A 27,976-nucleotide genomic window follows, 5' to 3' on the forward strand; every position below is an offset into this window, starting at 1 on the left:
ACTGTGAAATCAAATAAATCAATATTTAGGAAGCTCAGAACAAAAGCTATCTATAATAACTTGCATTAAGCAATTTACTTTGTGCTTAGTATTGTTTAGATAAGCTAATCATGGAAGATTAACCTTTAAATTTTTATATTCTAAAGTACATTGATCCCATTCTTGGTTCATAATCATTTTAGCTCTGTCAAACAACATTTGACATTTACCAATAGTAATGTCAGAACAAATGTCCTCCATCTCACAGGTAATAAAGATTTGAATAATTATCTGTTGATTTTTGTTGTTGTTGTTGTTGCTGTTGTTGGATTTTTATTATTATTATTATTATTTTTTCCATGAGAACATGTTGAGGATTGGTAGCTATGCAGTCTAACTTTTTCTAATGTTGAATTGAATAATATTACTGTAGAAATCATTACTTGGGAGAAAAATGCTTAACATTGAAACTATTAGATAACCAGTAAGATTTATTTTTTAAATAATGGCTACTGCTCTACTTTATTTAAAAGAAACAAAAACACTGTAAGGAATGAACTTAAGAAAAGACAGTTCTCAGATGTTTTCTGATCCTGAATCATAGAGGAACTCAATTACATGCACAAATATGGAACTCCAAGAAATTCTATTGTTATTGCTGCAATGCCTCTAATATTTATACATACTTCCAATATTTGTCTCTTCATGTGCTCTAATCAAGGTATTCAACACTGAGAATTAAACAAATAACAATAATTCAAAATAGATTTAATGTTTACCATTCAAGTTTTCCAGTACCTTTCTTAGAACAAAGCCTGAGGAAGAAAGAAGTCCTAACTCAGATTTTCGAATATATTTTTGTAATCTATGGGCTGCCCCATCATCCTGCTCAATAAATTTCTTTGAAGAATCTACAAGAGACAATTAAGAAAAAATATTTAAACATATTACTCAACAAATTGCAGACATGAAATTCAGAATAAAACTGGTAACCACTTAACTAGAGGAGAATTTACAGGACAGGTTCTGTAGCAGTACTAACCTTTATTAGTGTTACAGAAGTGCTAGAGATTTTTTATGTGTAATACAAAAGCTAGATGAAATAGCAGAACACTGATTATATATAATGGAGCTGGAATATGTTTCTTCCATTTTCATAAGACATAACAGTTCAACATGTGTACAGTGTTTAGGTGGTATATTCCTTGAAATACAAAACTGTTTCATACTCACCATCCTTAACTCTTCTATCAAAAACATAAACTGCTGGAAAAATCTGAAGAAAGTCACATACAGGGTGAGGTCTTGAGGACACCAAGAAACAAACATGAATAAAGTAAATGACTCCTCAAAAATAGACTTTTTATTTAATTAATTAATTATTTAGTAGAAAGATTAAGGACATTGGCTTTTGAAAGGTTCATATTAAACATAAGTTGATGATTTCAAATACCTAACTCAGTGGAACTTGTAACTATATAATTAAACTTTTCAATCTCTATTTATTTATTTATTTTACTTATTTTCTGTTAGTGTTAAACCCAAAATGAAACTTTGGCCATGGAAGAAAATGATATTAGTTCTATTGCTACATCAAATGTTCCTAACCTGTATGTTCCTGTATGTAAAGACAAGATAGTATTTTCCCTTAGCATCTCATACAAGATTCAAAGGCTTTTTGAAAGTCCAACTGTTCTTCCATCATTCTTCTCTTTATCCATTTTTATGCTGACACCACGAAGAAAAATAGCAAGATCAAATTGCAGCACTTACCCTGGTGATGTCTTCTAAACTGTTATATCACACTAGTCTGAGCAGTTTAGAATCCTGCTTTTAATTTCAGTTGGTTCTTTCATCTCACTTCCTAGTATATGGTAATTTTTATCTAACATTAAACAAAACACAGTATCAAGTTAACATAATAATCAGAAGCTAAATTTAATAATGTGTGGCTAAACTACTTATGAAAAATGTCATATATAAAGCTATTTTTTTCACTGAGGGTTTCCTGCATGAATATGTGCATACCAGAATATTCATACAATATATGTAATTTTATTTATACAAAATATTTATGATATTAAGCATTTCTTTGCTATTGAGATTCGTGGAAACTTACGTTGCCAAACTCCACATGGGAGATTCTCAGAGCATCATTTCATAGATATCTACTGCACAGGGAAAATGTGATGGCTCTGAAAGTTTGGTTCAGAACTTGATGTATTCAGAGAAAGAAACATCAACCAGCTCTGGCTCTTTATTATTATTATTATTATTATTTATTTATTTATTTGTTTGTTTGTTTGTTTTCCTTTTTGTCTTCAGTTTGAACAGGGATTGATTCAACTTTATCAGTAGGCTAATAAACTGTTGTTAAAATCAGGATGACCTACTGTATGCACAATATTCTTAATGAGTCATTAATTTTGTGCTGAAATAAAACAACTTTGTCCATTTCCTTCTTCTAGCAGTTATTTCTGTTTGTCTCTATTAGTTCATAATTTCAGTCTCTATGAAGGCTAAGATTTTTTGTAAAACTGACAACTTATTATTCTGTCAAGCTTATAGTACTGAAGATATGGTGAAGGTAAATTAGATATACACAAATGTGTTACCCTCTTCCAAAGCATTAGTGTGTTACTCTTCGATTCTGCATTACATTTAGTTGCTTTTTTTTCTCCTATGAAACTAATGGGGAAGACTTAGGAATGCTCAAGAATGGGTCCTTATGGACATTCTGAAATAAAATTGTAGGACTGTAAACCATAGACTGGGGAGATACTAAACATAATTTTTACTTTTTCTTAGTTTTACTTCAAAAACTGGATCACACAGCTGACCACTCTGCAGCTGCTTAACTCTGTTGTAAACAGATCATAATAAGCGTATGGTGTACGTGATTGTCTGGGCTGATAAATGGCAGTGTCTGGATTGTTCAGCATCAGTGGAAGGAGGGAACAAGAAAAAAAAAAATCATTCCTGCTTACAGCTGCAAATGGAAGCAATTTTCTTTCCTGCATTAATTAATGCAATACATGTAATGCATATTGCTACAGTCAACAGCAAAATTTTCATGTTCAGTTCACAGACATAAAGTATTTTAATCAAGAATATCAATGAGCAATGACAATTTACTTCCAGAAAAAGCAAAGAAAGATGACTCTTTGGCCATGGAAAAGGAGTTGTTCTGTGAATACAGTTTATCAGTGTAATAAATTCACTCTCCTAACAGTCTTTGATGAAAGAATATCCTTTAAGCCATATTCTGTTTTATTTTTCTGTTTTCCTTTTCTAACCTTACTTTGCATGCAGTATTTGACATCAAGTCTGCATTTTACAGTCTCTAGTGATAAAATCACTTCATTTGCTATAAACATCAGAAATTAAAAGAGCTTTCAGCAACTGAAATCCAGTACAACATACACAAAACTAAAGTAATTCATTGTCTAGAGACCATAACAAATTTTAATGTGCATTTACAGAGAAAACAGAGGGTTGAAAGGTGTCAAACCAGTGGAAGTGAAGGTAGGTATTACAAAATCCACACAGTACAGAATTACAAATTAAAAAGAGATGGATTGTCAAAAAGAAAAGAAAAAAATAGAGATAGAAAGATGTCTGTTGATGGCACAACATACAGATAATATTAAAAACTGGCTTGCAGGAGGACCAAAGTATACCTACTTGGAAGTTATATCACACAGACTGTAAGCAATTTACAGAATTTGAGTTAGTTTTGCATATACATAAGTTGCAAAATAAGAGAAAACACATTGAAGTACAGAACATACACAAAAAGAAAGGTGTATATATATAAACCTCCACACAGTCATCAGGGGTTGGCCTAAGTCAGCAATTACCACCGTTGAACAAGAAAGAAAAAAAAAAAAAAATGATAAAGAAAAACGACAGATGAAAAAGAATAACAACATTAGCAACAAAATATTGACATTTGTTTTCCAGAAAAAAATATCCTCTGGTCTGCATAGATGCAGAATTTCTTTTCTCCTTCCTATTCCTCAGGAAGGGGGAAAGAAAAAGAAAAAAAGAAAAAAAAAAGGAAAAAAATAAAAGAGAAAAAAAGAAAAAATAAAAAAAAAAAAAGAAAAAAGAAAGAGAAAGAAAGTAAAAGGAAAAATAAACACACTTTTTGGCACAACTTGTGGAGTGGGCTTGGGAGTCGATGTTGAATCACTATCTCATTATTTAGCTTCTGCTTGCTTCTAGGCTGGAACTATTCTTTTATCGTAGGAAGCCAAATGTCATCCATGATTAATTCTACAATACTGATGACTCACAGACCAACCCCTGAGAAGTCAAGGATGAGGTTTCTCCTTGCCGAAAGAAAAGGTAACTAGATCTTGCTGTTACGAAACATTTGATTACATCACACCAGTTCTCTTCAAATAAAAGATCAGCGATACGCCAAAGAAAATAAGATATGTCAAGAAAACGTGGTATCCTCTTCCTTTTATAATATGTATGTATGTATTTATTTATTTATTATTTTTGTTTGTACTTCCTGAAGAAGGTGCTCCTTGTGTAGAGATTTAGAGTACATTGGGTGCAGAGTGGTGGTTGGAGGTTAGGGTCAACTTTGCTGTCCGCTCCGTGGATTTTACAGGCGATTTGCTCTTTGCTTTAAGAAGAGAAAGTGATATTGGAAAAAGTCAGCACTTTTAGATTAAAGCAAAGCACCCTTCACAAAGCCACAAACAAGAAGCAGGACAGAAAGTCCATGGCTTGTAGCTATCCTCGCACCTGCGGAAGAAGTTATAAGATATTCGCTCATCTTGCAGATTTCCAATGCTCCTTATAAGGCTGTTTTAAACATACACATTTATATATTTAATTAGCTCGCCAGGTTGGCTCTGGTGCCCATGAATGTCTTGGCATGCACTGCAAATAACAACACATACAAGTATTTCAGTCCCAGGAGGTTTTCTGCTTTGTTTTGTTTTGCTTTTGTTTCTTGTTTACTTTTTTTTTTTTTTTTAAGAGAAAACAATGTTATGCAGAAGAACAATATACCAAGAGGTACAAATCCAAACACCTTCCACTTCAGAGCATTCTTTACAAAGTCATTTATCATTTCCAGCATCAGATCATTGTCTAGTAACAAAAAAAAAAAAAAAAAAAAAAAAACTAATAAATAAATTAAAAAAAAAAATCTACTAGCTATAGAGCATTCCCTTGTAAAACAGAAAAGACAGTGGACAATGGCTGTGTTATTTATAAGGGGAAAGAGAATGCTAAAATATTTGAAGTGTTTATTTTGAGAATCTGTATTTTCCTTGACTATATATATTTTTCAAGAAAGCTATGAAAACGATGTATATTAGTTTTCTAAACTTAGCTTTACATTTTAAGCATGTTACCAAAATAAAAACAAAACAAACAAAAAAATATAGTGTCAGAGCTACTCTAATTGAAATGCTATCACATTAAGTTGAGTTTTATTTCTAGTTTGTGTTTTATTGTGGCATGGCTTTATTCTGACTTTTATTTAAGGCGAAAAATGTGCCATCTGACAGACTTTCTAAAAGCTATTATTTCCCTAATTAGGTTAGTAGAGCATAGTTACAGAATCTTTTTTAGTGTAAGATGGTTTCACATCATATTATTTTCATTCACTTCATTGGCATTCAAATATCTTTTTGATTGAATTAGAGAAATACTCTGCTTAAGACAATTCCAATGCATCTCGTAAGTCTCAAATTAGGGGTCAAATATTGCAGACACATTATAATTTTTTTCTTTATGTTGTTCAATCATTGCATAAATCACGAACTCTCCACAAACTATGACATTCTATATGTATGTTCTTCTGTAAACAAGTTTGTTTTTCTTCATATTGGAAAGAACTTAGAGTACACACAGTAAGTGCAAGCTAAACACAGGTCACAGGAGAAAATGCTGGGGTTATACGAACATTAATTCTGCTTCTAAGTGAAGAAAAGTTAGGACTGTTGAAAAACAATTTAGACATATCTTAAACTGTGTGTTTTGTATGGCTTTGGGAACTAGTTATTGTCACAGCTGAACAGAATTTACTGGTTTAGTAGTTTTCAAAATGTTGTCAAATCCAAACTAATACACATAAGTAGCATATCACCCTCAATGAAATTGATTTGTAATTTCCAGTGACAAATGAGATTGCTAGGTGGACTCTCATCTTTTCAGTGATGTTTTACAGAATGCAACTGGCTTTAAAAATCATAGAATCATAGAAACATAGAAACATTAAGATCAAGAAAGACCTCTAAGATCATACACAGGTTTGATTTATTATTATTTTTTTCACCACAGATGCACAAAATAACTTAATAGGTTCTCTTATGAACACAAGAATTTCTTTAGATTTTGGAAGGGTGGAAGCTCCAAATGTAGAATAATAATATAGCAAAACTCAAAGCAGCCTTTCTAGAATTATTCTTTTTCTAGTCTTTCACATTAGTTCATATTCTATTATTCTGCTTTCCATCTTGATAGAGGATGAGAAAAAAGAAATACTTAGAAATTCCCATTTTGATTGCAAATACATAGTCTTAAAGTAGATAAACCAGAGATTTTATTGCACTATTTTTAAATGTAAGCCATAATAAAATTAAAGATTGAAATCCAAATGTCACAAAAACATATTCAAATTTTGACTTTTCATACAGATCTGCTTTTGGTATACATTTATGACTGGAACCTAAATAGTATCACTGAAAGTGTGAGCACAGTAATATAAGTAAATCTGTATAGATCTAGTTGTGGATTTTCTAAATCAGTTACTCATTTCCATGTCACTTATAACATTATTTTGTAATTAACATAATTAGAACTAAAAGAGATTTTATTGCAGGTCAAGAGCATTGGGCAAAGTTGGACTATAATTATACTACCCCCAAAGACAATAATTTGGAGGAATAATGGTGGTAAATATGCATATTTTATTTCTACATTGTTAGTTAAGTTCTGCTTGATGTGTGAGTAAAGGTTATCCAAGTTTTGGTCTACTGGGAATATTGTTGTGAGAAGCAAATCTTCATGTTTTGTTGTTGTTTTCTGCCACTGGCACAAATGAAAAAGCAAATGTACACAAAATATCTAGCCTACTCTAAATGCTGTGTTGCCAGAGACATATGATAATGAGATAAGGTTCTGTGGAACATTACAAAAGAGTGGTTTATGACATTAGATTATGTGAAACTATGGTTTTACATAATTTATTTTTTATATTATTGGGTTAATTTATTTCTATATTTTTAGGTTTTATTTACATATATGCCAGAAAAACAGAATCTGATTGTTTAAAATAATAAATTTCTTCACCACAAACACTTCATGGCTCATAGTATACAGTACAAGGTTTTAAGCATCAGTTTTGACCTGTTAATGAAATTAATTTTAGAGTGTAGTAGTATAAAATGTTGTATATCAGATGAAGTTATAAATTGTTATTTATCCCTACCTGATCAAAAATCTTGTTCCTCACCACATGTCTGAATGACTACAATGCTTTGCTTTCACTAGGATTCTGATCAGAAAAAATGTGTATAAAAATACATGAAGACCCAAGTAGAGAAAACTAATGATTTCATGATTTTGCCCATTTATGTTTCACAGCTGGAAACAAACAAACAAACAAACAAAAGAAAAACATGCAAACAAATAAACAAATAAGCACTCCAATTTGTAAAGTTTGCAGTTACTTCAGATTCTACAGCTTTATAATTCCTTGTTTATGAAAGCACATTACACAGTTTACCACGTTAGGCATCTCACGCTTTCCATTTATAAAGCTGGAAGTTAAGCAAGTTTAGCAACCTTGTGCTTGATAAGTTCTGTAAAATCATTGGAATGAAACAGCATACTGCATTCAATACCTAAATATTTAATGCCTCTGATGACTAGAATATTTTATTTTGCTTAAAACAAGCAAAGAATTGTCATATAAATAGCAGAGTGAATCTATGAATCTGTGACTTTGTCGACACTGTTTCAATGTCTTACTAAACATGTAAGTTCAATGAGGATATCCTTCAGTTTCTTTTAATTAGTAAGACACTGATCAAAAAGGTAAGATAAACACTTGAATAGCGTCCTCCTTTCTTGCTGTCCAGTACATGAAAAGTACAGCCAGTTACACAAAAGTCCATCCAAGATTTTAAATATGTGTTGCATATTTAACTAAACTAACTCTGCCTATACAGTTTTTTCTATATTTATGCTGAATACCAGATAATTTTGTTCGACTACTGTTTTCTGAAATCATGCAAATGTTAAAACAGCTTTCTGATTTATTTATTTTTTTAATTATTTTTGGGTAGAATTTATGCTGGCATCTTCCATTTTGAAGTGCCTGATTTCCTGTTTCATAACATTCAGATTTGCTGATATTCTGTTAAATTTGAAACAGCCTTCTCGTCAGCACTGTTCAAGTATCATGAAATCATAATTTTCTACTATTTCCACGTAAAGTAAGTAAAAGTTCATGAAACATCTGCATTAATTTTATTGGGAAAATTCATGAGTCATTAGATTTATTGGAAGACATTTGCATTTTTATGTCCAAAATTATTACTGAAACCATGTATGGTTGATTTTATTGGATATTTTATATGAATGTGTCTCACATAGGTTTGAAATAGATTCTTCCTCTCTGGCTTACCAATTGCTACCTTTTTCTGAACTGCAGAAATCATAGTTACCTATAGCTTTTATATATGACTGGAATATATACACACACTGGGGAAGAAAATTTCCCTTCAATAAATGTAAGGTACTCTTCCTTCCGCAGAGGAATTAGTCTTTGTATTTATTTCAAGGATCAGGCAGTTGTGTTTGATTTTGGGGAACCAAATTTTAACAGAACAATAGCAGGCATTACATTCAAGTCTCCTTAAATAGTAGTGTTTTCTATTTAGTCTTCTAGTTCATCTTTCTCCATTGGCTGTTCAGTAGTCAGTTTTCTGCCAATCCAAATAGTGTGTTGTGGATGAATGTACAATATAGGCCAAATAGATTCACCTTATATGCCAGAAGAAAAATTCTGATAGTTTCTAGCATTTTTGAAGAAAATTACTGCTTCTAACCAGTGGTAATATAAAAATTAATATGAATTTTGAATAAGATGGTAATTTATGAAAGGTTATTTATCAATGCAAATTTAGAGTCAGCTATGTGTTAAATTTCCATGAAGTCTATTTACTTAGACTTTACAACCAATGTGTAGCTTTGTTGATTTGCATGTCACTTTTTATGCCTGTGACACTGAGAAAACAAATGGAGAGACTAGCTCCTAGATGGATGATGGATTGTTATTCCTTAGATTTCTCTAGGTTAAGGCACCCAGGTATTCAGTGCCATTATAGCTCAAAAGAAACAGACAACTTTCCATCTCTGAGCAGAACAGAGATTTATGTCATAATAACTCCAGCAGCTCTTTCTGGGCTGGCACATATCACAGTCTTGAACTCACTCATAACTACTCCTACAGACATGTTCTAATGCAAACTTGAGGTAAAAATCCTTGGGAGAGGAAAAACCTTGAGAGACTTCATATGTTGGTAGCATGTCACAAAAAGATGCTTGGCTTCAGGAAATTATCCAGAACTAGTCATAATAAATCTATGGAGAGGCAATAGGTATCAATATGATGAAAGAAAAAGAAATGAAGAGAACTTGAATGGATTCTGAAATTTCACAATATCAGGATGGACAGTAGTAGAATTATGAATACACTGATGTGAACATATGTCAGACTGACAAGAAATTTCTTGACTCAAACAACTAGAGGACAAAAAAAGAATAGGGACTAAACAACTCAAGTCAAAAGCTGTAAGGATTATGAACCTTCACTTTGTGGAGACAGAATGTCAGCTTATCTTCCTTTTATAGACAACAATTGTTTCCCCTTACAGATTGAAAAAAACATCAGTATTAACTAAGCAGGAGGTGTGTGACCACCAAAGACCCTTGTTGAAAACTCCTGAATTGTCTAGACACAACTGGGTTGCTATCCTGAGGGCAATCTCTGACCAACTAAAGTACATAAGAGTAAAAATGTGCATTTGTCTTTGTTGATGCCTCACTCACAGAGAAAGATATGAGACTCAAGACAGCATGTGATCTGAGGAAGTGGTGAAATCTCTCTGAATCTCTCTCTTCTCTTTTTCTTGACCTTTTACTAATTTCTCTTCATTTTCCATTATTTAAATTTGCCTTAGAGTAGTTGATAAGGAAATAACATGTATGTCAGTACCCTTATCCATAATGTTTACTAATTGTTGTTAGGAAGTCCTGCTCTATTTGGGTGATTTCAAAGATTTACCTTCCACTGAGTTAGATGAGACAACATACATCAGATTCTACATTTAGGCTGTTTTATACACTTTTCCTTATATCAATCCATACCCAAGGTAAAATTTATCACATTTTTTCCTCTATAACATATCTGAGGGTTTTGTTTTTCTTTTAAATTCTTCAAGCAATGCTTTGGTTGCTTCTTTTTCTTCAGTTATTCACTAGAACAAGGCTTCTTAACTGGGACATCACTCACTGTGGAGAACTTAAAATCAACTAATATTCTGACAATGTAAGATGAAAAAGAAATCATTGGAATTATTTGATCAAATAATTCCTTTATTTTGAACAGGCAATGGAGAGAGGATAAGATCCCTAAACATATAGCTGAATTGAATGGCAATCAACATTGATAGATTTTCATACTGTTTTGATGAGATCAGTGAAAAATAACTGCTAGATTTGAAGCCATCTTTTTTTCACAAAAATGAACTGTGTGATATTAATGACTTTGCTCTCTCTTATCTCCTTCATCTTCAAATTCACTATTACCATTTCCTTCAGCGCATTTCATTCTGTGTTAATAGTGTAGCTGTATTTAAATTGCATTAATATGTAATTCTGAACAAAAAAATATTTTGCATGGTAGCGTGCTAAAAAATCCTGACACAGTTATGCACTGGCTTCATGAGTGTCATTCATGTCTGTAGGAGTGTTCATATGTTTTGTGAAACTTACCAAGTCTGCATGTGTGCTTAGATTATATTATTAAAAATTCACTTCCTGAAATTTTGGTTTTCCTGGCATTTTTACCTGCTATTCCTGTAAATATGCTTAGAATATGTCAATATATTTGATACTCATTTCAGAAAGTAAAAGTAAATTAAATACTTCATTCAGTAAATGACTCACAGAATTATAGATTGTCTTAGGTTGGAAGATCATCTACTTCAAACCTTCCTGATGATGGCAGGGTTGTCACTCACTAGATCAAATTGCCCAGGGGAATGAAATGGAAATTAATTCTCTGTGACATACAGAAGATAGGCAGAGAGGAGTGTGTCAGAGCCAAAGGATTTTTGAACTTAAGACATACACCTTTAAGCTTAAGATATGTTTGAGTGCATATTCCTTCTTGTAGCAACTTAAACATCTTTAAGTGCTCAACTACCTTACGTTTCATGCGTGCAACCAAGGATATAGTGAGTCTTTCATGTTTTTGAATTATTTAGAGACAGTGAAAACATAACAAATAATTATTCTAATCACCAGGTAATTACTATGTTGCTAAAGATTTTTTGTTTGTGTTTTTTGTTGTTGTTTTTGTAATTATAGTTGAACTTCCCTGAGTATCTTCCTGTTTTTAGGAGAACTGTCTTCTCTGTATCTAGGTCTCTCAGTCACAAATGTTCAGCCGTCAGCCATTTGTAGAGATATTCTAATTCTCATCCTCCATATGCTTAGTGTCTGAGTCTGATATCACATTTTTTTCTTTGCACTGAATATCTCTTCTTCACATGTATAAGTAATACATTGACTTCAGCTGTTTCTATTTGAGGGAGATAGTACTTCTATGGAAAGGGGTTGCTAAGAGAGGTGCTTGCATATAGTTGATGATACATTAATGTCAGCTACTTAACTGAAGCTAGTGAGAGAAGTGGATGAGTACAAAATTCTTATTGTAACAAGTAAAAGATGTGGGGGTTAGGGGTAGAACAATCTCAAGCAAATGTGGGTCAAAATTTGGTTATTTGGTGTTCTTCGCAAACCACTAGCAGCATGCTTTATGTCTGCTCTTATCAGTGCTAGACACCTTTCCCCTTCATACTTTTCCTGAAAACCGTGGATCTAACATTTCTTAGGCATTTTTTATAATGTGTGACAGAAAAATATGTAAGCTGATGCATTTCTATTTATCTGTGTAAAAGTTTGATTCCACAGTCAGTGCACATTCTTTTGAGTCACCTGTGGTATCCCATCCTCATCACTTTACCTGCATATGGTGGTGTGCCACTCACACAAATGTGGGAAATTTATCTGTTAATTAAAATTCTTGAACTGACTCCTGTCAGCAACCACTTACTACTGTTTCAGATAAACATGGCTCTAGCATAAAATGTTGAGTATTTTCTTAATACACACAAATGTGAGGACATTTGACATTTTTTGGTATTGTTTTTAAACTGATAACAGAGTCATTTCTGGAAGACACCATAACATTGCTGTAAAAAGTAAGTTTTATTTGAAGAAAAATATAATTGAATTCATCAATAATTTCCTGCTTTTTGCACCATTCATCCTTTCATCTAAGATGATATTTAATATTACTCTTCAACAATGTTGTCATATGAAGAAAAACACATACAAGAAGGGTTATTTTAACATGCAAGGAAAATTAATATTCTTTGTAAATATTTCGTCATGAGATATTCCATACCTTTGTTGGCCTTTCATGCGCCTGGCATGTTTTAGGCATATGTTTGACATAGAGTCAACCTGATCTCTTTCTATTTATACTATTTCTACGAGAGACATTTTTATGGAACTCATCTGAGCTCCCTTCTTTCTCTGCCCATCTGACTGGATGAATCTGTTTTCTTTCTGAATCCTAGATTTTAAGTGTTTTGAGACAGGCACCATTCTTCTAATCCTTTGTTTGCCTGGTAGATAATGAGGTTCTAGAGATTAGAACAATTCCTTTAACAGACTGTATCTCTGTCTAAGGGCTATGACTCACAAGCTCAAAATTATTTTAAATGGAGTAGTTTAAGATGTTAGTACCCCCATCTCTTTACCTTCTCCTCTTATGGAAATTAAATCCCTAATAGTAGGAGTGACACAAGCAAACCCCATGCCACCTCTTCATCTACATCAATTTAACAAACTAATGTTTTAGTTTATCATTTGTCATAGTCCAGTGATTTTGTTCAATGTTCAAAGCTGTGAATTAGGACAGCTGATGATCTGACATCTATTTCCTTCTGCTATTCTGGTTTGGGGTAATAAATTCTGATTGGAGCAAAATGGAGACTTTGGATTTGGAAAATTTTAAGTTGTAAGAGCTAAATCAAAGGGTACAAGTCAAAGCCTTCACTCTTTCAGTTTCTTTGATATAAATACAAAAATACAAAATGTTATTATCCCTACAGGCACAAAGCATCCATTTATAGTTAGTACAGATCATTAGAATGCAGCTTGAAGGACTGTGCATTATTAATTTCATCTTCTTCACATTTTTAACTACTGATTCTCTTTTAACATTTATTTCAAATTGTTTTAACTTTCCCATAATAGTTCTGAGGTGTGGAGACAGTCATAAATGCAAAATGTTATTATTCATTGTTGTTCAAAGATTTTTCAGGTATAAAGTGATCACTGATCAGAACATGCTGTATACATGTGAAGAATTAAACCAAACACAAAATAAGTATTTTAGATGTTTAGTGGTTAGTGGTTTGTGGTAGCTATAGTAATGGGAGAACGGTTGGACTGGATGATCTTGTAGGTGCTTTCCAACCTTGTGATTCTATGATTCTATGTTTCTATGTTATTTTGACAGAGCTTCAAGCAAGCATGATATTCTGTAACTACATTCTCAAACAGAATTATAGTGTACAGATCAGTATTATTATAATTAAGATCTTTTAACCATCTGGATGTCAAGCTCACTCTGATAACTACTGCTAGTTCATGGCTTTATTTCCAATTTATTCTCGCTCTTAGCCTTTTATCTCTTATTTTCAGTTGCACAGGATAGAGAAGATGGATACACCATAGCACCATAGTCATGCTTCATGGGAGTTTTCCTCCTTTTTCTATTCCTTATTTAGACACAGAGTATATAAACAAAGGGCTAGGAATTTTGGTTGTGACTGATATTTTGCCACTTTTATTCTTTCCATAACATTAGGCAATTTTGCTCCAAGACAACAAGATCTGTCACTAGATAGGGGAAAAAACTTCACTGAGGTGGATCTAGCTGAACACCCACACAGACAGGATAGTGAATTGCACTGCCAAAAGCATGACAGCAATTCCCTTATGATAAGGTAAAATGAAGGGTTTGGGGCAGAGACTTATTTTCACAAGGCCAGGAACCTTCATCAGCTGCTCTTCAAATGACATCCAGCTTTATCATCAGCAGTGTAGGAATAATTAGTTATTACTGTGCCTATAAAGAACATTATGTATCTAGAATATCTTTAAAGCTCATGAACTGTTTAATCAGACTGAAAATTCTTATAGAGAATAAGATAATACTGGGTTTTCTAAATAGTCTAGGCTAAGGTTTCAAAGAGAAAGACTAGGAAAAAAAAAAAAAAAGTTGAACAAAGTTAAGGAAATAACGCAGGGAAATAAATAAATAAATAAATAAATAAAGGGAAACCATTAAGAACTTTCTTTCCTTGAATCTTTATGAGTTGAGAAACCACAGTTTTAATGTATTTTCATACAACTCACTGCACTCTCAGACAGCTGTCCTAAACTATTTTAGGTAGTAGAAGCTGTATAAAGATTGAATTCTTATAATTTACTTTCATTTTATGAGGGGTAGAATTCATCCTCATTCTTATGCAAGGCCCAATTTATTTCTATTGTAAATGAAAGCTGTTCTTTTGGCTTAAGAAAATTTGTACCCATTTCAGCAAGCAGAAAATCCTAGCCATTATTTTAAACTATAAATGATGCAAAGGATTTTCATAATAAAGTAGTACATCATAGGAAGATTCCTGCTTCTCATTTGAAAATAAAAGCAAAAATATTCCTCTGCTTTCCTGTGTATGCATCAAGTAATAAACAGGTTGTGTTCTGAAGCAAGGAAATCCCATCACTTATTTCAAGAACAGGCCCTGTCACATATGCTGCAATCTCTGATGACCCAAAACAAGCTGCCTTATCGTGTAGCAATGAAAAGCAATTTGGGTAAAATGACAAGCAACTCATAAACAGCTTATTTTTTTCTTCCTTTTTTCTTTTTTTATTCTTTCTCTTTTTACTAAACATGTGGTGCATCTGCAATCTTTTACACAGTTAATTACCAAAGTTATATCATACATGCAGTACAGAATAACTTTGCAGTTGTTCTGCCACTCAAGATACTCCTATGGGATCCCCCACCACCTCTGAAACAAAGGTAACATGAGTCTGAAAGGTTTATTTTTAAATATCTAAAAGAAAGTAAGAGATGTGAGTAAGTAGCAATGGCGGGAGTGTAGGCAAATATATTGGTAAGATTACTAAAAAAATAAATAAATAAATAAGAAAGATCTCAGCTTTGGATTAGTTAGTTTATGTTTCATTATAAATACCCCTACTTTTTAGAGGAATACAGATTACAGGGGAGATACCATCTATTTAAAGTCAGAATTCATGATTATCTCAACAAATATTGGAGTAACTACTGATGTAACTAATTTCTCTTATTTCAGAGAGAATATGTTTGAAAATAAGCATACTCAGTACTGTCTGGCATGGGCATATGGTAAGTGATCAACTACTAAAACTTTGAACAGCAGAAAATGAACACAGACTGACTGGGAATAGACATAAGAAGGTGACAGTGGTGTAGTATCAGAGACTGGCAATGTCACTGTTTTAGAAAAAAAAAATAGATACTGATTTATCACTTCTATTTTTAACTTGTGCCAGGAATTAGAATTTCAGATCCACTAAAAATTCTTATTCCTTGGTAAAAGCTAGACAAGAGCTTTGTCTCTTCACTTTAGAAAGATACGTAACTTATAATAATAATAATAATAATAATAATAATAATAATAATAATAATAATAATAATAATAATAATAATGTTTTATATCCCAGAAGTTACCAAATTCAACAACTAAAAATAAAAAAAAAAAGAATAAAATAATTAAAAGAAGAGGATAATAAAGCATCCCTGGATTGCATAGATAAAAATGGAGGCTGGAAGGAACGCTGTCTGTTGGTCAGCATCAACAGACTCAAGAAACAGGTTCTCATCCTCTTCTTTTGCATTCACACCTCATTATTATCTTCTTGGTGGGATTTATAATGAGAAAAAAAAATGGCCTATCTGTCTTAGATTAAGACCTTCTTCTGCTCTGTGCTCATTTTCAAGTCAGTCATTCCAAGATTGCCATCACAGAAATAGTTTTGGTATGTAGCCAGGTCGATAGTTTTATTTCTTACTTCAGGAGAGAACAAAAGGTTGAGCTATATCTGTAAAGTCTAAAATGCAGTCAGAAAATGACATCACTTCTTCACTTGTAGCTATTCCCTATTGAGTTCTGTCAGACTGATCTTCATGAGTCTGAAAAGCAACTAATGGTTTTGAGTGCTTTAACAGGATATTGGTAGAACAGGAAGAATTTGGGGTATGTAGACTTTCCCAGCACCTCAGATTTTGCAGCCCTTTATGTTGGAACAAGTGTTGAGAGACTTGAATATAGCTAGACTAAGATTATACTCCTTTTGCCTGAATTCTTTGCAGTTCCTGAAGCCCAGTTAATTGAAACGTTAACTATAGTTACAAGACCCTGTGATAACTGCATGCTTACCTTTGGTCTTATATACATTATGAATTACACTGGAAAGAAACATCTGTCACTGCCTACACAGGACATCTTCTTAAGGTATGCCTGTCAGATTACCAGATTACTCAATGTATGCCTGTCAGATTACTCAAATTCCTTAATTTACTACAGCACATGAATATAAAACGAAAGGGTCAAGCTGTATTAGCTTTGATTTTTGCTTTCCTGATTCTTTTATTTATTTATTTATTTATTTATTTATTTATTTATTTATTTATTTATTTTTACTTTTTACTTTGAAGTAGATGTTTAATGTTTCTTAGTGTAATTATCTGGAAACTACATGGAACTTGTTTTTTAGCTTTCATTCTATATTAAATTCTAATTGCTCTAATGATAAATATTTTTTCCACTCACATAACATTTTTCAGAGCAGCACAAAATGCTGAATGAACTTCGTACATATGAACACATAGCCTCTCATAGTTTTTTTTAACAGATATTACTTCTGAGTATAAGGGGAAAATAGGAGAAACATTTGCTCAGATGGGAAATGCTAATATTCAGAATTACAGTGACTATCAGCTACTTTCCTGTAGTTATCTCTTAAACATCTATTGCTATAAAAAAATCTTGAATTCTGCAGTATTTTTCAGGATGGAAGGAGTTAAGTACAGTGTCATCTATCTTTCATAAATTAATTCAAAATATCTGAGTGATCAGTGCCAGTCTTTCTTAAATTGTTATACGAGTTTTTAAGAAATAGTTTAATATTTTTTCCCCAGTAATTTCACCGTGTCATATTTTCCCCTGATTTTATTTATTTATTTATTTATTTATTTATTTATTTATTTGCAGTAGTCTCTGAACATGGCAATAAACACTGGACATAAATACAATTGCCTACAATTAGAACTGCTTCTCTATTCAAACAGTATCACTGAAGTCAATGTATTAATCAACATTAATGAACACATCTCAGTGCCGTTATGTTTTTCAAGCACAAACATCTGTCTAACAATGATAAATTTCAATTTAACCTTATTTCTGTGTTCTGTGTTGGATGGATGCATTGCTTACATGTACTCATACAATGATTTTATCCTTAAATTTATGATGCTTCTTCAGCATAATGCTGAAGAAGAGTTTTTAATTTGACAGTATAACGAGATTGTGTTGATTAGACAATATATAAATAAAGACTATTCCTTCCTAACTTAGTCATCTCCTTTTTGTTATTCAGAAGTCTCACAATTGAAGTCCTATGTTCCTCAGCTTCAACATTCCATAAAATTAAGTCCCCCTCTTCCTTATGCTTTTTTTGTTTTCCTATCTGTGTAGAGTAACTGTAAAATGCAGAGAAATGTAGAATGCACCATGGATGGAAAATTAGGGCCACATATAATCAAGAAAAGTAAACTAAATCTTCGTTCTCAAAAGTTAAGCTCATATTCATACAAAAGATCACCAGTAATTACTGTGCAGTAAGTGACTATTAAATTGAAATTAAGTCAAATATGGATTCCTGGTATACCCTTTGTTTCTTCAGTAGATGAGTTTCACCTCTGATGAAAATAGCACTAATCTGAGCTCCATCATAAGACAAATGGATTAATAAATTAAATTGTACTTTAATAAGTTTAATTTTTGAATTATGTATGATTGGGATTGGTTGTACATGATCTACAGAAAACTTTGCTCAAGGAAAAGGTTAGAGCGAATGTTTTTGTTAGGTTTTTACAAGGAACTTTCCAGATAATACTTTACTGGCTTTCAAGTGACAAGTGTCCACTGATTATGCAATACATTTGTTGTGCTACAAGCATAAACAATATCACATATACAACATACAAAAGTATCTGAAGTGATTGAATGGATTAGCTGCTGTGAACACACTTTGACCCCAGAGTGGTGTAATCTTTAGCAATACAATTCATAAACTTGTGACCAATTTAATCAAGTTCATGCAGAACGGTAAACTAGATTTTTCATTTTTGGGACAAGTCTGCTACTTGGAAATGCATGAGTCCAATGGAAAACAAGCACGATACATATTCATATGACAGGAAAGTAGTGGAAGAATGATGATTTTGTATCAATCAAAACATTTATTTGCTTCTAACAGCTAAAATTTTTTTAAAGAGATAAAAAAATAAACTGTCTCAATTTCATGGAAAGGGGACTAGAGGTAAGTTTTCAATCAGTCAATAAAAATATACAATAAATGTATATGTGCATCAACTTTTCTAATAATGATCAGATTGTTCTTCTCTGTAAATTAAATATATTTTCCTTATTTAACTGTTTTGTTTTTTTTTTAAGAATATTCCTGTGAGATGAAACTGATTTCATAATAGATGTGCTGTGATATTTGTTGTATTCCTAGTTTTGACGCTGATGACATATCATTTGCTAGCACTAAAATGATACAATAAAACAAATGAGATTAGCTTCCATCATATATTTTAAACTAAGCTGTGATCTTGTTAAACTGGGCCCTCGGTGTAAACAGAAGTAACCTAGTAAACCTTTAAGCTTCCATATCTTGATTTATAGAAAAACTTTGATTATTTATGATGTCTAAAACCTACTTAGGTTTAGAATTCTAGTTCATTTTCAAAATAGAACTAATAAAAACAGTAGAATATTTACACCAAAAGTAAGAGAATTAAAAGATAAGTGACTAGTCTATGTTGTGCTAGGAAGAAATGTGTTTTATTTCATTTGTAGCATATAGTCATCTTAAAATGAGATGAACTATTCACTGACATGCTCCTCTCTCCATTAACAATAGGGAGCTAAGCTTTGATTAGAGATCTAACGCTAGATGAATGAAGCTGGTAAGGATGAATTCCAAAAATAGGAATTTAGGCTTCTAGTATTTTCTTTCCAGAAGCTGATTTTTCAGCTTTTGGAAACTAAGGAGAAAGTAGGAGAGACAGGGCTGGAAAGATGGAGGAATAAAAGAGCACCAGACTCCTAGTCACAACTCCTGGTTACCTTGTTGAGTTAGTTTCCTTTTACATGCTGGTAAGCAATCAAATGAAATGCTCAAAATGCTTTACCATACCTGATTGTGGACTTTGTTTGGGGATTTTGGCTGCTGCTTCAGGGCTGGAGGTGGCACGCACACGCTGATTGGCAGGGTTATGGATGCTACTGGGAACAGCTGCTGAGATGTTTTTGCGAGGTTTCATGTCTTGCAACCACATTGGAGATGCCTCAAAGGCCTGCATTCGCCGAGAGTGGCTGTTAGCATTGACTTTGAGATATGCCTGGGCCTTGTATTCCTGAAGGTCTCCATAGTTGGCATCGGTCACCCTGCATTCATACAAGCCTTCATCTTTTTTCCTTACTTTTGAAATCTGCAGCTTGTGGGAGATGTCATTCCCCTGTACTTTCACTGTCTACATATTTTCCAGGAAAACAAAAGAAAACAGAAAAAACATGTCATCAGTTATTATTCTTTCACTGTCCAGAGAAGATCACATGCCGAGTTAATCAGTGGTGAAATTGTGCTTACTGCAGGGAAGTTACATCAAAGATGAGTTTGATTATTTATATCTAGAAAGATGTTTGACATCTTCTTTTCCAAATTGTTTAGATGGTTTACACTGAAATGTTAATTAGCCTCAGACAAACAACCTAAAATGCCATACGCATTCCAATTAATTTCTTCAGATCATGAGCATCCTTAATGAGCTTTCTTACATAAGTTCTGTGTATTTTGTTGGTAAAACCTCCCCAGTTAGTTGGCTGTATTGAATAATTCAGCTTTTGAGCTACTGCATACACAATTTTGTTGGAGATATTTGCCTATATTTAAAGTTACTTAAACTTCTTCAGCAACTATTCATTAGATTAGCTTGTATTTCTCACTTCACTGAGACTGCACTTTTGAAATTCAACTTATCTCCTTCAGGTGTGTCCAAACCTTTGGTCTTTATTAACCATAACAAGAAATCTTGTGTCAGGTAGTTCCTTTTGTTTCATTTATTTAACTTGTATACTTAGTGGAAGTCATATATCATTTCCATTACTTAACAAGAGAAAGCAGCATATATTCAAAATCATTTTAAAAGCCATAAGATAAAATCAGACTCCTGATTTTTCTTTAATTGTTTTTAAAATCTGAGGTTAATATAACATACTTTTGTGCCAAATAATTAAAGGATACCTCAGAAAACTGTGCATCCAGGAATGTCTGATAGGTATTAAGATGCACTGAGAAAGGTAGTACAAGTTCTTTTCCATATGCTCACCGCCTCAGAATTTGTTTCATTAATTGGCTCTTCTATCTGGATTAATATCTATTACCCCACTGGAAGCCAGTTAAGAGAGATTCAGTGGGAACAAACACCACTTTAATACCACTCTCATAAAAACATATATCCAAATGTTACTGCTATAATATCAATAACTGGCAGTGGGTAAAAGTCAAGGTAATTAATATGTAACAGATAACAGAAATAGGCAACTGTTAAATTAAAACTAGGCATGTGATATTGGTGATTATTCAACACACAGCTTCTGATAACTTGCTTTATTATGGTCACTAGTGTTGGCAACATACTTATTCTGCCTGCTTGACAAACGGATACTTATAAATACATTATAGCTTTAAGGCCCTGGATAGTCTTCACAACTGGTAGCTGGAAACTGTCATGTTTCCAGCTCTGAATTTATACTTGACTGAGTTGGACATACGGACTGCATTTTTTCAAGTATAACGTGCAATATTAATTACACACGTAGGTCTCTTTGAAAGCAATGCCTCCAATATACTTCCATGGAAACTACAACAATTACAAATAGCACAATAAAACTATTTGATAAAGGAAATTTTCCCCTACAAAATGCTGTTTTGCAACATCACCATTAGCTATGCACATTCACCAGCTATGAACAAGAGCCTACATGCTGCACTCATAAAAATTTGCACCAGCAAAGGTGGCCCACTATTTCACAGCTATTTTGACAGTATGATATAGTTGCCAGGAAATGTTGCCCATGCAATCCACTTTTTCATCAAACAGAACAAATGGAAGTCAGAAGGCACTAAATCCAGACTACATGGTGAGTGGAGTACGACAGTCCAGCCAAAACTAGCAATCTGCTCCATGGTCTTCAAACTGATATGAGGCCTAATATTGTCATAATTCAAGAGAAACATGGTCTTCTCCTCTGATCTGACTCTGGAATTTTGAACCTTCAGCTTAGTCAGCATGGTTTGTCTGGGTTTCAGGAAATCCAGAAGGATCACACTTTTCCTATCACAAAAGAGAGCTCACATGACTTAACTCACCAAAGGCTGAATCCTGAACTTTTTCTTCGATGAATTCACTTATCATCATTCCATGGACTACTGCTTTGACTCCAGCATGCAGTGATGATACTACATCTCTCACCAGTAAGGAAATGATCCAGGAAACTGTCCCCTTCAGCCTTGCATTAGTTCAATAGTTCCTGACAAAGCTGCCCGAGATGTTCTCTCTGTTTGTGCATGAGCAGTGATGGGACCCATCTGGTGTAAACTCTGTGATATTCCAGTGTTGCCACCATCATTTCCATTGCATTAAAGCTAATATCCCCTGGTCATAGTCTGCCGATTTGCAAAGATGAACTGATCAGGACTCTCTTCAGTTTGTGTTGTGACAGCTGTGCATGCCCATCTGAAACATGGCTTGTCTTTCACATCACTGTTACCACTGCTGAAATACACAACCCACCTCCTCACTGTGCTCACATCCACTGTTTGGTCTCCATAAATGGTCAGCAAGTGTCAATGAATGGCATTGATGTTAAGGGTCAACATAATAAAAGAGAAGGCATTACTTTCTGAGCATCTCTGGTAGAAAGTGCTGGATAGTTATTTAAGCCATATTCAGTAAAAATGTATCTCTACTGAACAGCTCATATTCAGCTAAAAGATTAAAAAAATGTCAGATGAGCTACAAGAATGGAAAGAAAATCTGCAGGTCCTAATCCGCCCCTATTTGACTCCATGTAATATCTACAAAGTTAAAAGCAGTGCACAAATAGAAAATAGAAAAAGGTTTTGTGTTTGTGCTTGAAATTTAGAAATTATCTCATTTAAAATAATCTGAAGTGGTGTATTTCAGTACCATTTAAAAAATCAGTACATAGATTTTACCATCTCTTTTAAGAGTTTACTAGATGTACCTGTATAAACACCCCATCCTAAATTACTACCATACATAATAAGAGATTTAACTTGAAAGATGGGGAAAGCTTTACCAGACATACTATGTTGCAGACCTTCCTGATTACTATGCAGATTTTGAATACCTTAGCTACAATAAGGAATAAATTGCATGCTAGCACTAGATAACAGTATCCAAAGGCTGCATGTAGACCTTGTTTGTAAGCTGGTCTACAAATGTAGCTGAAGATACATGATCCGTTACACAAATATTGATTATGATGAGAAGTATCATAGAAAATTTAAGTAACATTGAATATGTATGGTATATATGCAAATGTGTGCTTTCAGTTTTACAAATGCCTCTTAATTGCATCTAGCTACACTTAGACCTAATTACTTAACTCATGGGCACAGAAGAGGAGAAAAATGAAAGATTTAATGGAAATTATTTGACTATATATTTTGCAAGCTTTACTGGCAGTTAGAACCTTGACTACACTACCTAAACAACTGTGCCTGAGAAAGAGAAAAATCCCTTGGGCTCTGAAGAATTATTCTTGTTTCAGTATTTACTAAGTATTTGTGTCTTTCCACTGCAGTGAGCATGACCCCACCAAGGCACATATCTTGGATTGCTATATGAAGATTCTGAACTCCTCTAAGATCAAGGAGCCATTTGTGTGCCTGACTTGGAATCTGTGTGTGTTGAGGAAGGCAGCCTTATCCTGGACAAGGGTTGCAGCAAAGTTGATCACACTGTGACATGGAAACAGGTTCTATCAAAGCTCTACCATCAGGGCCTTTCCTGGAGACACTTTCATGCCCAGGGGTCCCCAGGGAAGCAGACTCTCTAAGACCTGCTGGCAGCACCCAACCCGGCTCTGAATTAGGAAGCAGTCGCCCGGAAGGTGGGCTAGGGGCGCCACTTACGCTTATCTTCGTGCCGTCGCTCTCCAGGTCGCGTTCGGGCAGAAGCTCCACCTGCAGGGAAAGGAGAGTCGCCGTAGGTCTCCGGCCCCCGCCCCGCCGCGGCCGCCCCGCTCCCCGCCGTGGAGCTACCGTGTAGTAGGGCAGCGGCGATGCGCGTCTGCCACCTGCGGGCCGCGGCGGGCAGAGCCCAATCTCCACCACCGCAGCGGCTGAGACTCTCCGGCCACCACTCGCCCGCGCCGTGGCGGCGTCGTTCAGGGTCGGCTGAAGCCCTGAGCTGTGCGGAGGTGGCAATAGGGAGAGTGGATGGTGTTGGAACAATGCTCCTTTCTGTCCTTCTCGGAGGGATGAAATTGCACTGTTGTATGGACTTTTTTGCTTCTCTGTGGCATTATATGGCTTTCACCCACTCTACCCTCTTAATAAATAAATAAATAGATAGATAGATAAAATAAAAAAGAGAGAAAGAGAGAGAGTGGGAGAGAAAAGGTGTTTGCCTTTCTGTGGCAATTCTGTTGCACTGGCTGTAAGTTGGAGAGCCATGAAGGAGTTCGCTATTTGCGAAATAAAAAATTCTCACACAAAGCATACTCTGAACAGCTGCCTTCTGAAGGGAAACTAGAGGGGAAATAAAATGAAATAAGGAGATAATAATAATAATAATAAATAATAATAAATAAAATTATTATTATTATTTAAAAAAAAAAAAAAAAAAAAGACTTTGGAAATCCATGTGGTTTCATGGATGTCCCTAGCTGCGTATTTAGAGTGACAGCCATCCCTTGAGATGGGCATGTTTCTCTGCAGGTTCCTGTACTGTTATTTCACAAACAGAAATTAAGTGCCTGAGAAGACACAGAACCTCCCTCTGCTTCTTCCCCCTTTCTGTCTCTCTGTTGAATCCATTCTTGTGATGTTCTTCCCAGGTGGGTAAGGACCCCATGACAGAGGATCAATACCTGAGTTCCTGTCACCTCAGCTCCAGCTTCTTGGTCCTCAGCAGCCCGCAGAAACCACCACTGGATTTCAAGGTACACCGAAGTGGAGCCACTTTGGAAAGCACAAGACATCTCCACATTCTGCCCTTCAGTTGCAGTGACATTTCGGGGAAACTCAGTGAATTTTGCTGCAAAATAAATGCGTAGTGTGTCAGGATTCTACTATCTGCCCACTGTTTATTCTTTCCTTTTATCGTGCCATTCTCCCTTTGTCTATTAATTTATCCATTTTCCCACACTTCTTCCCTCTCTATTGTGTTTTTCCAGTTTCCCCACACATTATCTTCCTCTGCCTTTCTAAAACTCAAGTAAGCCTTTACTCCCTTATGTACAAATCCATCTTCCTGGCAGTCTAAGTTCTGCTCAAGGGAAATGTTACAGACCGCACTGCTTTCTTGCATGGGCTAGTAAAGTTTCATTTAATTAGGTCCAAATACCCTTGGGCAGAATGCAGTATTTCACCAAAGTCACTGAGGTATTTTGTTCAAAACCAATTTGGAAGTGGAAAAAAAATGCAAGAGGCTGATTTATTGTGTTTTGGAGGGCTGAACTTGAAATGTGTAAACTGTTAAAGCTTCTGTGGCTGCCAGGAGCAACTACTGAAACAGCTTCTCTTCTGAGGGGTGGATTATGAGCACTTGTTAAAGTGCCTACTTCAAAGGTTTTATATCAGTTACTTACTCTTTCTGAGAAACATTGCTTGTGTAATCAAACCAGGAGAAATATATATTTTAATTCTCACTATGGCCATGCACATATTAGAACTAACCTTCACCTCTGTATCTCTGTCCTTTCACAAACAGGATTTGTCCATCTCTACATACCACTCTACATTTAAAAACTAATCCTGATCAACTAGTCCAATATTTATTTATTTATTTATTTATTTATTTATTTATTTAGAATCAGTTTTGACGTTCTTCTCATTCTTTCACAAAATTCACTTTAAAATTGTGCTTCATGGTGAAATGTGATGGTCATGCAAAGGGGGACGGCAGCCAAACAGTGTGATGAAGAAAATGTGTTTCAACAACAGGACATTTTGGAAAGAGACTGTAGCATTGCTTTCTGTTATGGATTTTTGCAGGTCAACTAGAGCAAATTATGATGTGAAGGAAATATTACTGGTACCTCCTCCCCTCTTGGAGTCTCCTTATTGTGTCTTCCTAGCTAACCCGGAATTGATGGGTTAATTTCAAAATGCGCTTAAACGGCTCCCCTCCACCATATAAACATATACGCATTCATGGCTATCAACAACAACTCATGAAGCAAAACTACCAGCTATTTATTTATTTTTATTTTTTTACCATGTCCCTTCTTGTGCTGCCCACACACCCCCCCTCCACTCACTCCCCCACACGCAAGCTCTTCGGGGCTTGCAAGTTTGTTTTTTTCTTTTTGCCTGCTTCCCCCTTCTGGTCAACGCGTGTGAGCGATGAGGGGAGGTGAAAGGGATTGCTACCCCTCCACTTCCCTACCGCAACGCCAGGCACAACCCGGCACGGGTCGCCAACCCCGCGGAGCCGGCTGTGAAGAGCGGCGGGCAGGGGGCGGATGGCAGACAGCGAGCGGACAGCGTGGGGGCGGCCTCGGGTGAGCTGTCCATGGTGCTGACAGAGGCTCCGCAGCCCTCGCGGTCCCAAACAACCGGCACCCGCAGCGCCGGGGCTGCTTAAAATGCAAGGCGCGCCTAACAGCGAGGAGGGAGGAAGACGACCGGAGTGTGTGTGGGGGGGGAGATAGGGAGGGGGGCGTTGGGTTGGATGGAGGGGGTGTGGAGGAAGAGAGAAAGGAAAGGAAAGGAAGGAGGAGATCTTAAAAGAAGTCGATTTTTTCCCTCTTTTTGTTTCTGTGTTTTTTTTTTTTGTTGTTTTTTTTTTTCCTTTCAGAAATACACAGTCACCAAATGGAAATGAAGGTCTGACACTGAGTATTGCAGTATAACAGAAGAAAAGGGATGTAACACGAAAGACGACTGCAATATTTTCAGGGAGGCAGTAGATTTAACCATCCTGTACTTGGTCTGAATGCAATTATTATGCATGCACAGTTATGTGTTCATTTTATGCAGACATGTACATAGAAAAACATGCAGAATGAAAGCACCATTCACCAGCACTCCTTAATTCTTTTGCAAGGTGCCTCTTATTTCCTTCTTCCAATCAAATAAAAGAAGACTGTTTTATTCTCACTTCGGGGAAACTTTTTGCTTCTATCCCTATTTACAAGATTATTTATTTATTTATTTATTTAAGGCAAATTTGATCCTGATGCTTGGTGTCTTCATCTTCTACATTTTGTGTTTGTTTTCCCTGTTTTTTTAATCCTCTTCTTCCTCCCTCCCCACTCCTGTCCTTACTATGTTTTAGCATGGAAACACACACACGTATTTAACAATAAATGATCTTACCTTGGGTAGACAGTCCTTGCTGAATATACATAACTGAAAAAAAAATGAATCCAACATAAGCTAGAAAGATCCCCATCATTCCAAGACGAAGAAGAAGTCACATCAGGGTAACAAAAGAAAAAAAGTGCCCTCAAAAAAAAAAGAAGAATTAATTTCTAGATGAGTGTATTTCTGTATCACTAAATGTATGACCAGAAAGAGATTTTTAAAAATGCTACAAAAAGGCTCTGTATTGTAGCCCTAGCTGCGACACTGGCAGCATTCTGCTACTCAGTGGAGTCTTTTTCTTTGGGTAGAGAGAGTATTGCAATACAGTGAGGTTTAGACAAGCTGTCTCAGGCACTGTGTTGCTTGAAGTCCAGATTCAGACTATTAAAAAAAAAAAAAAAAAAAAAAAAAAAAAAAAAAAGGGAAAAAAAAAAAAAAAAAAAAAAGAACACGTTGAAAAGTGGGTATCAGCTGCCTTCCGTGCCTCTTTTCAGCTACCTGGCAGCTTCATCCAACGTCAGCTCCTGCTGCTCAGGGTGGCGTGATGACTACCGTCCCTACACACTGATCCAGCTTGAGAAGAGCGGAGTGGAGAAAGAAGGGGGGGGAGCAGGTGGGGGGGAGAAGTCTACTGTGCTTGTATTGCTTCAACTTTTCCCTCTAATGGCTGCGATGATGCCTTTAACCCTTCCCACTC

The 27,976-nt window shown here is 34.9% G+C and overlaps 1 protein-coding gene across 5 annotated transcripts; it reads right to left on the reverse strand.

The window, feature by feature from the left end:
• VSTM2A (V-set and transmembrane domain containing 2A) lies at nt 1-27,898 on the reverse strand. 5 transcript variants are annotated; one of them, XM_072327670.1, is made up of 5 exons: nt 27,292-27,675; nt 24,840-25,006; nt 23,881-23,931; nt 19,855-20,191; nt 1-890 (listed from the first exon to the last, which is right to left on the reverse strand). In XM_072327670.1, the coding sequence occupies exons 1-5, from the start codon at nt 27,368-27,370 to the stop codon at nt 748-750; spliced, it is 777 nt and encodes a 258-aa protein (XP_072183771.1). In that variant the 5' UTR covers nt 27,371-27,675; the 3' UTR covers nt 1-747. The 5 variants fall into 5 exon arrangements, with proteins under 5 accessions (XP_072183771.1, XP_072183775.1, XP_072183772.1 ...); XM_072327674.1 differs by lacking the exon at nt 1-890 and adding an exon at nt 941-4,740 and having other exon boundaries at nt 27,292-27,898; XM_072327671.1 differs by lacking the exon at nt 1-890 and adding an exon at nt 941-4,618.
• Nucleotides 27,899-27,976: the final 78 nt, after the last annotated feature.

The sequence above is a fragment of the Excalfactoria chinensis genome, chromosome 2 (assembly GCF_039878825.1).
Source record: "Excalfactoria chinensis isolate bCotChi1 chromosome 2, bCotChi1.hap2, whole genome shotgun sequence".
Lineage (NCBI taxonomy): Eukaryota > Metazoa > Chordata > Aves > Galliformes > Phasianidae > Excalfactoria > Excalfactoria chinensis.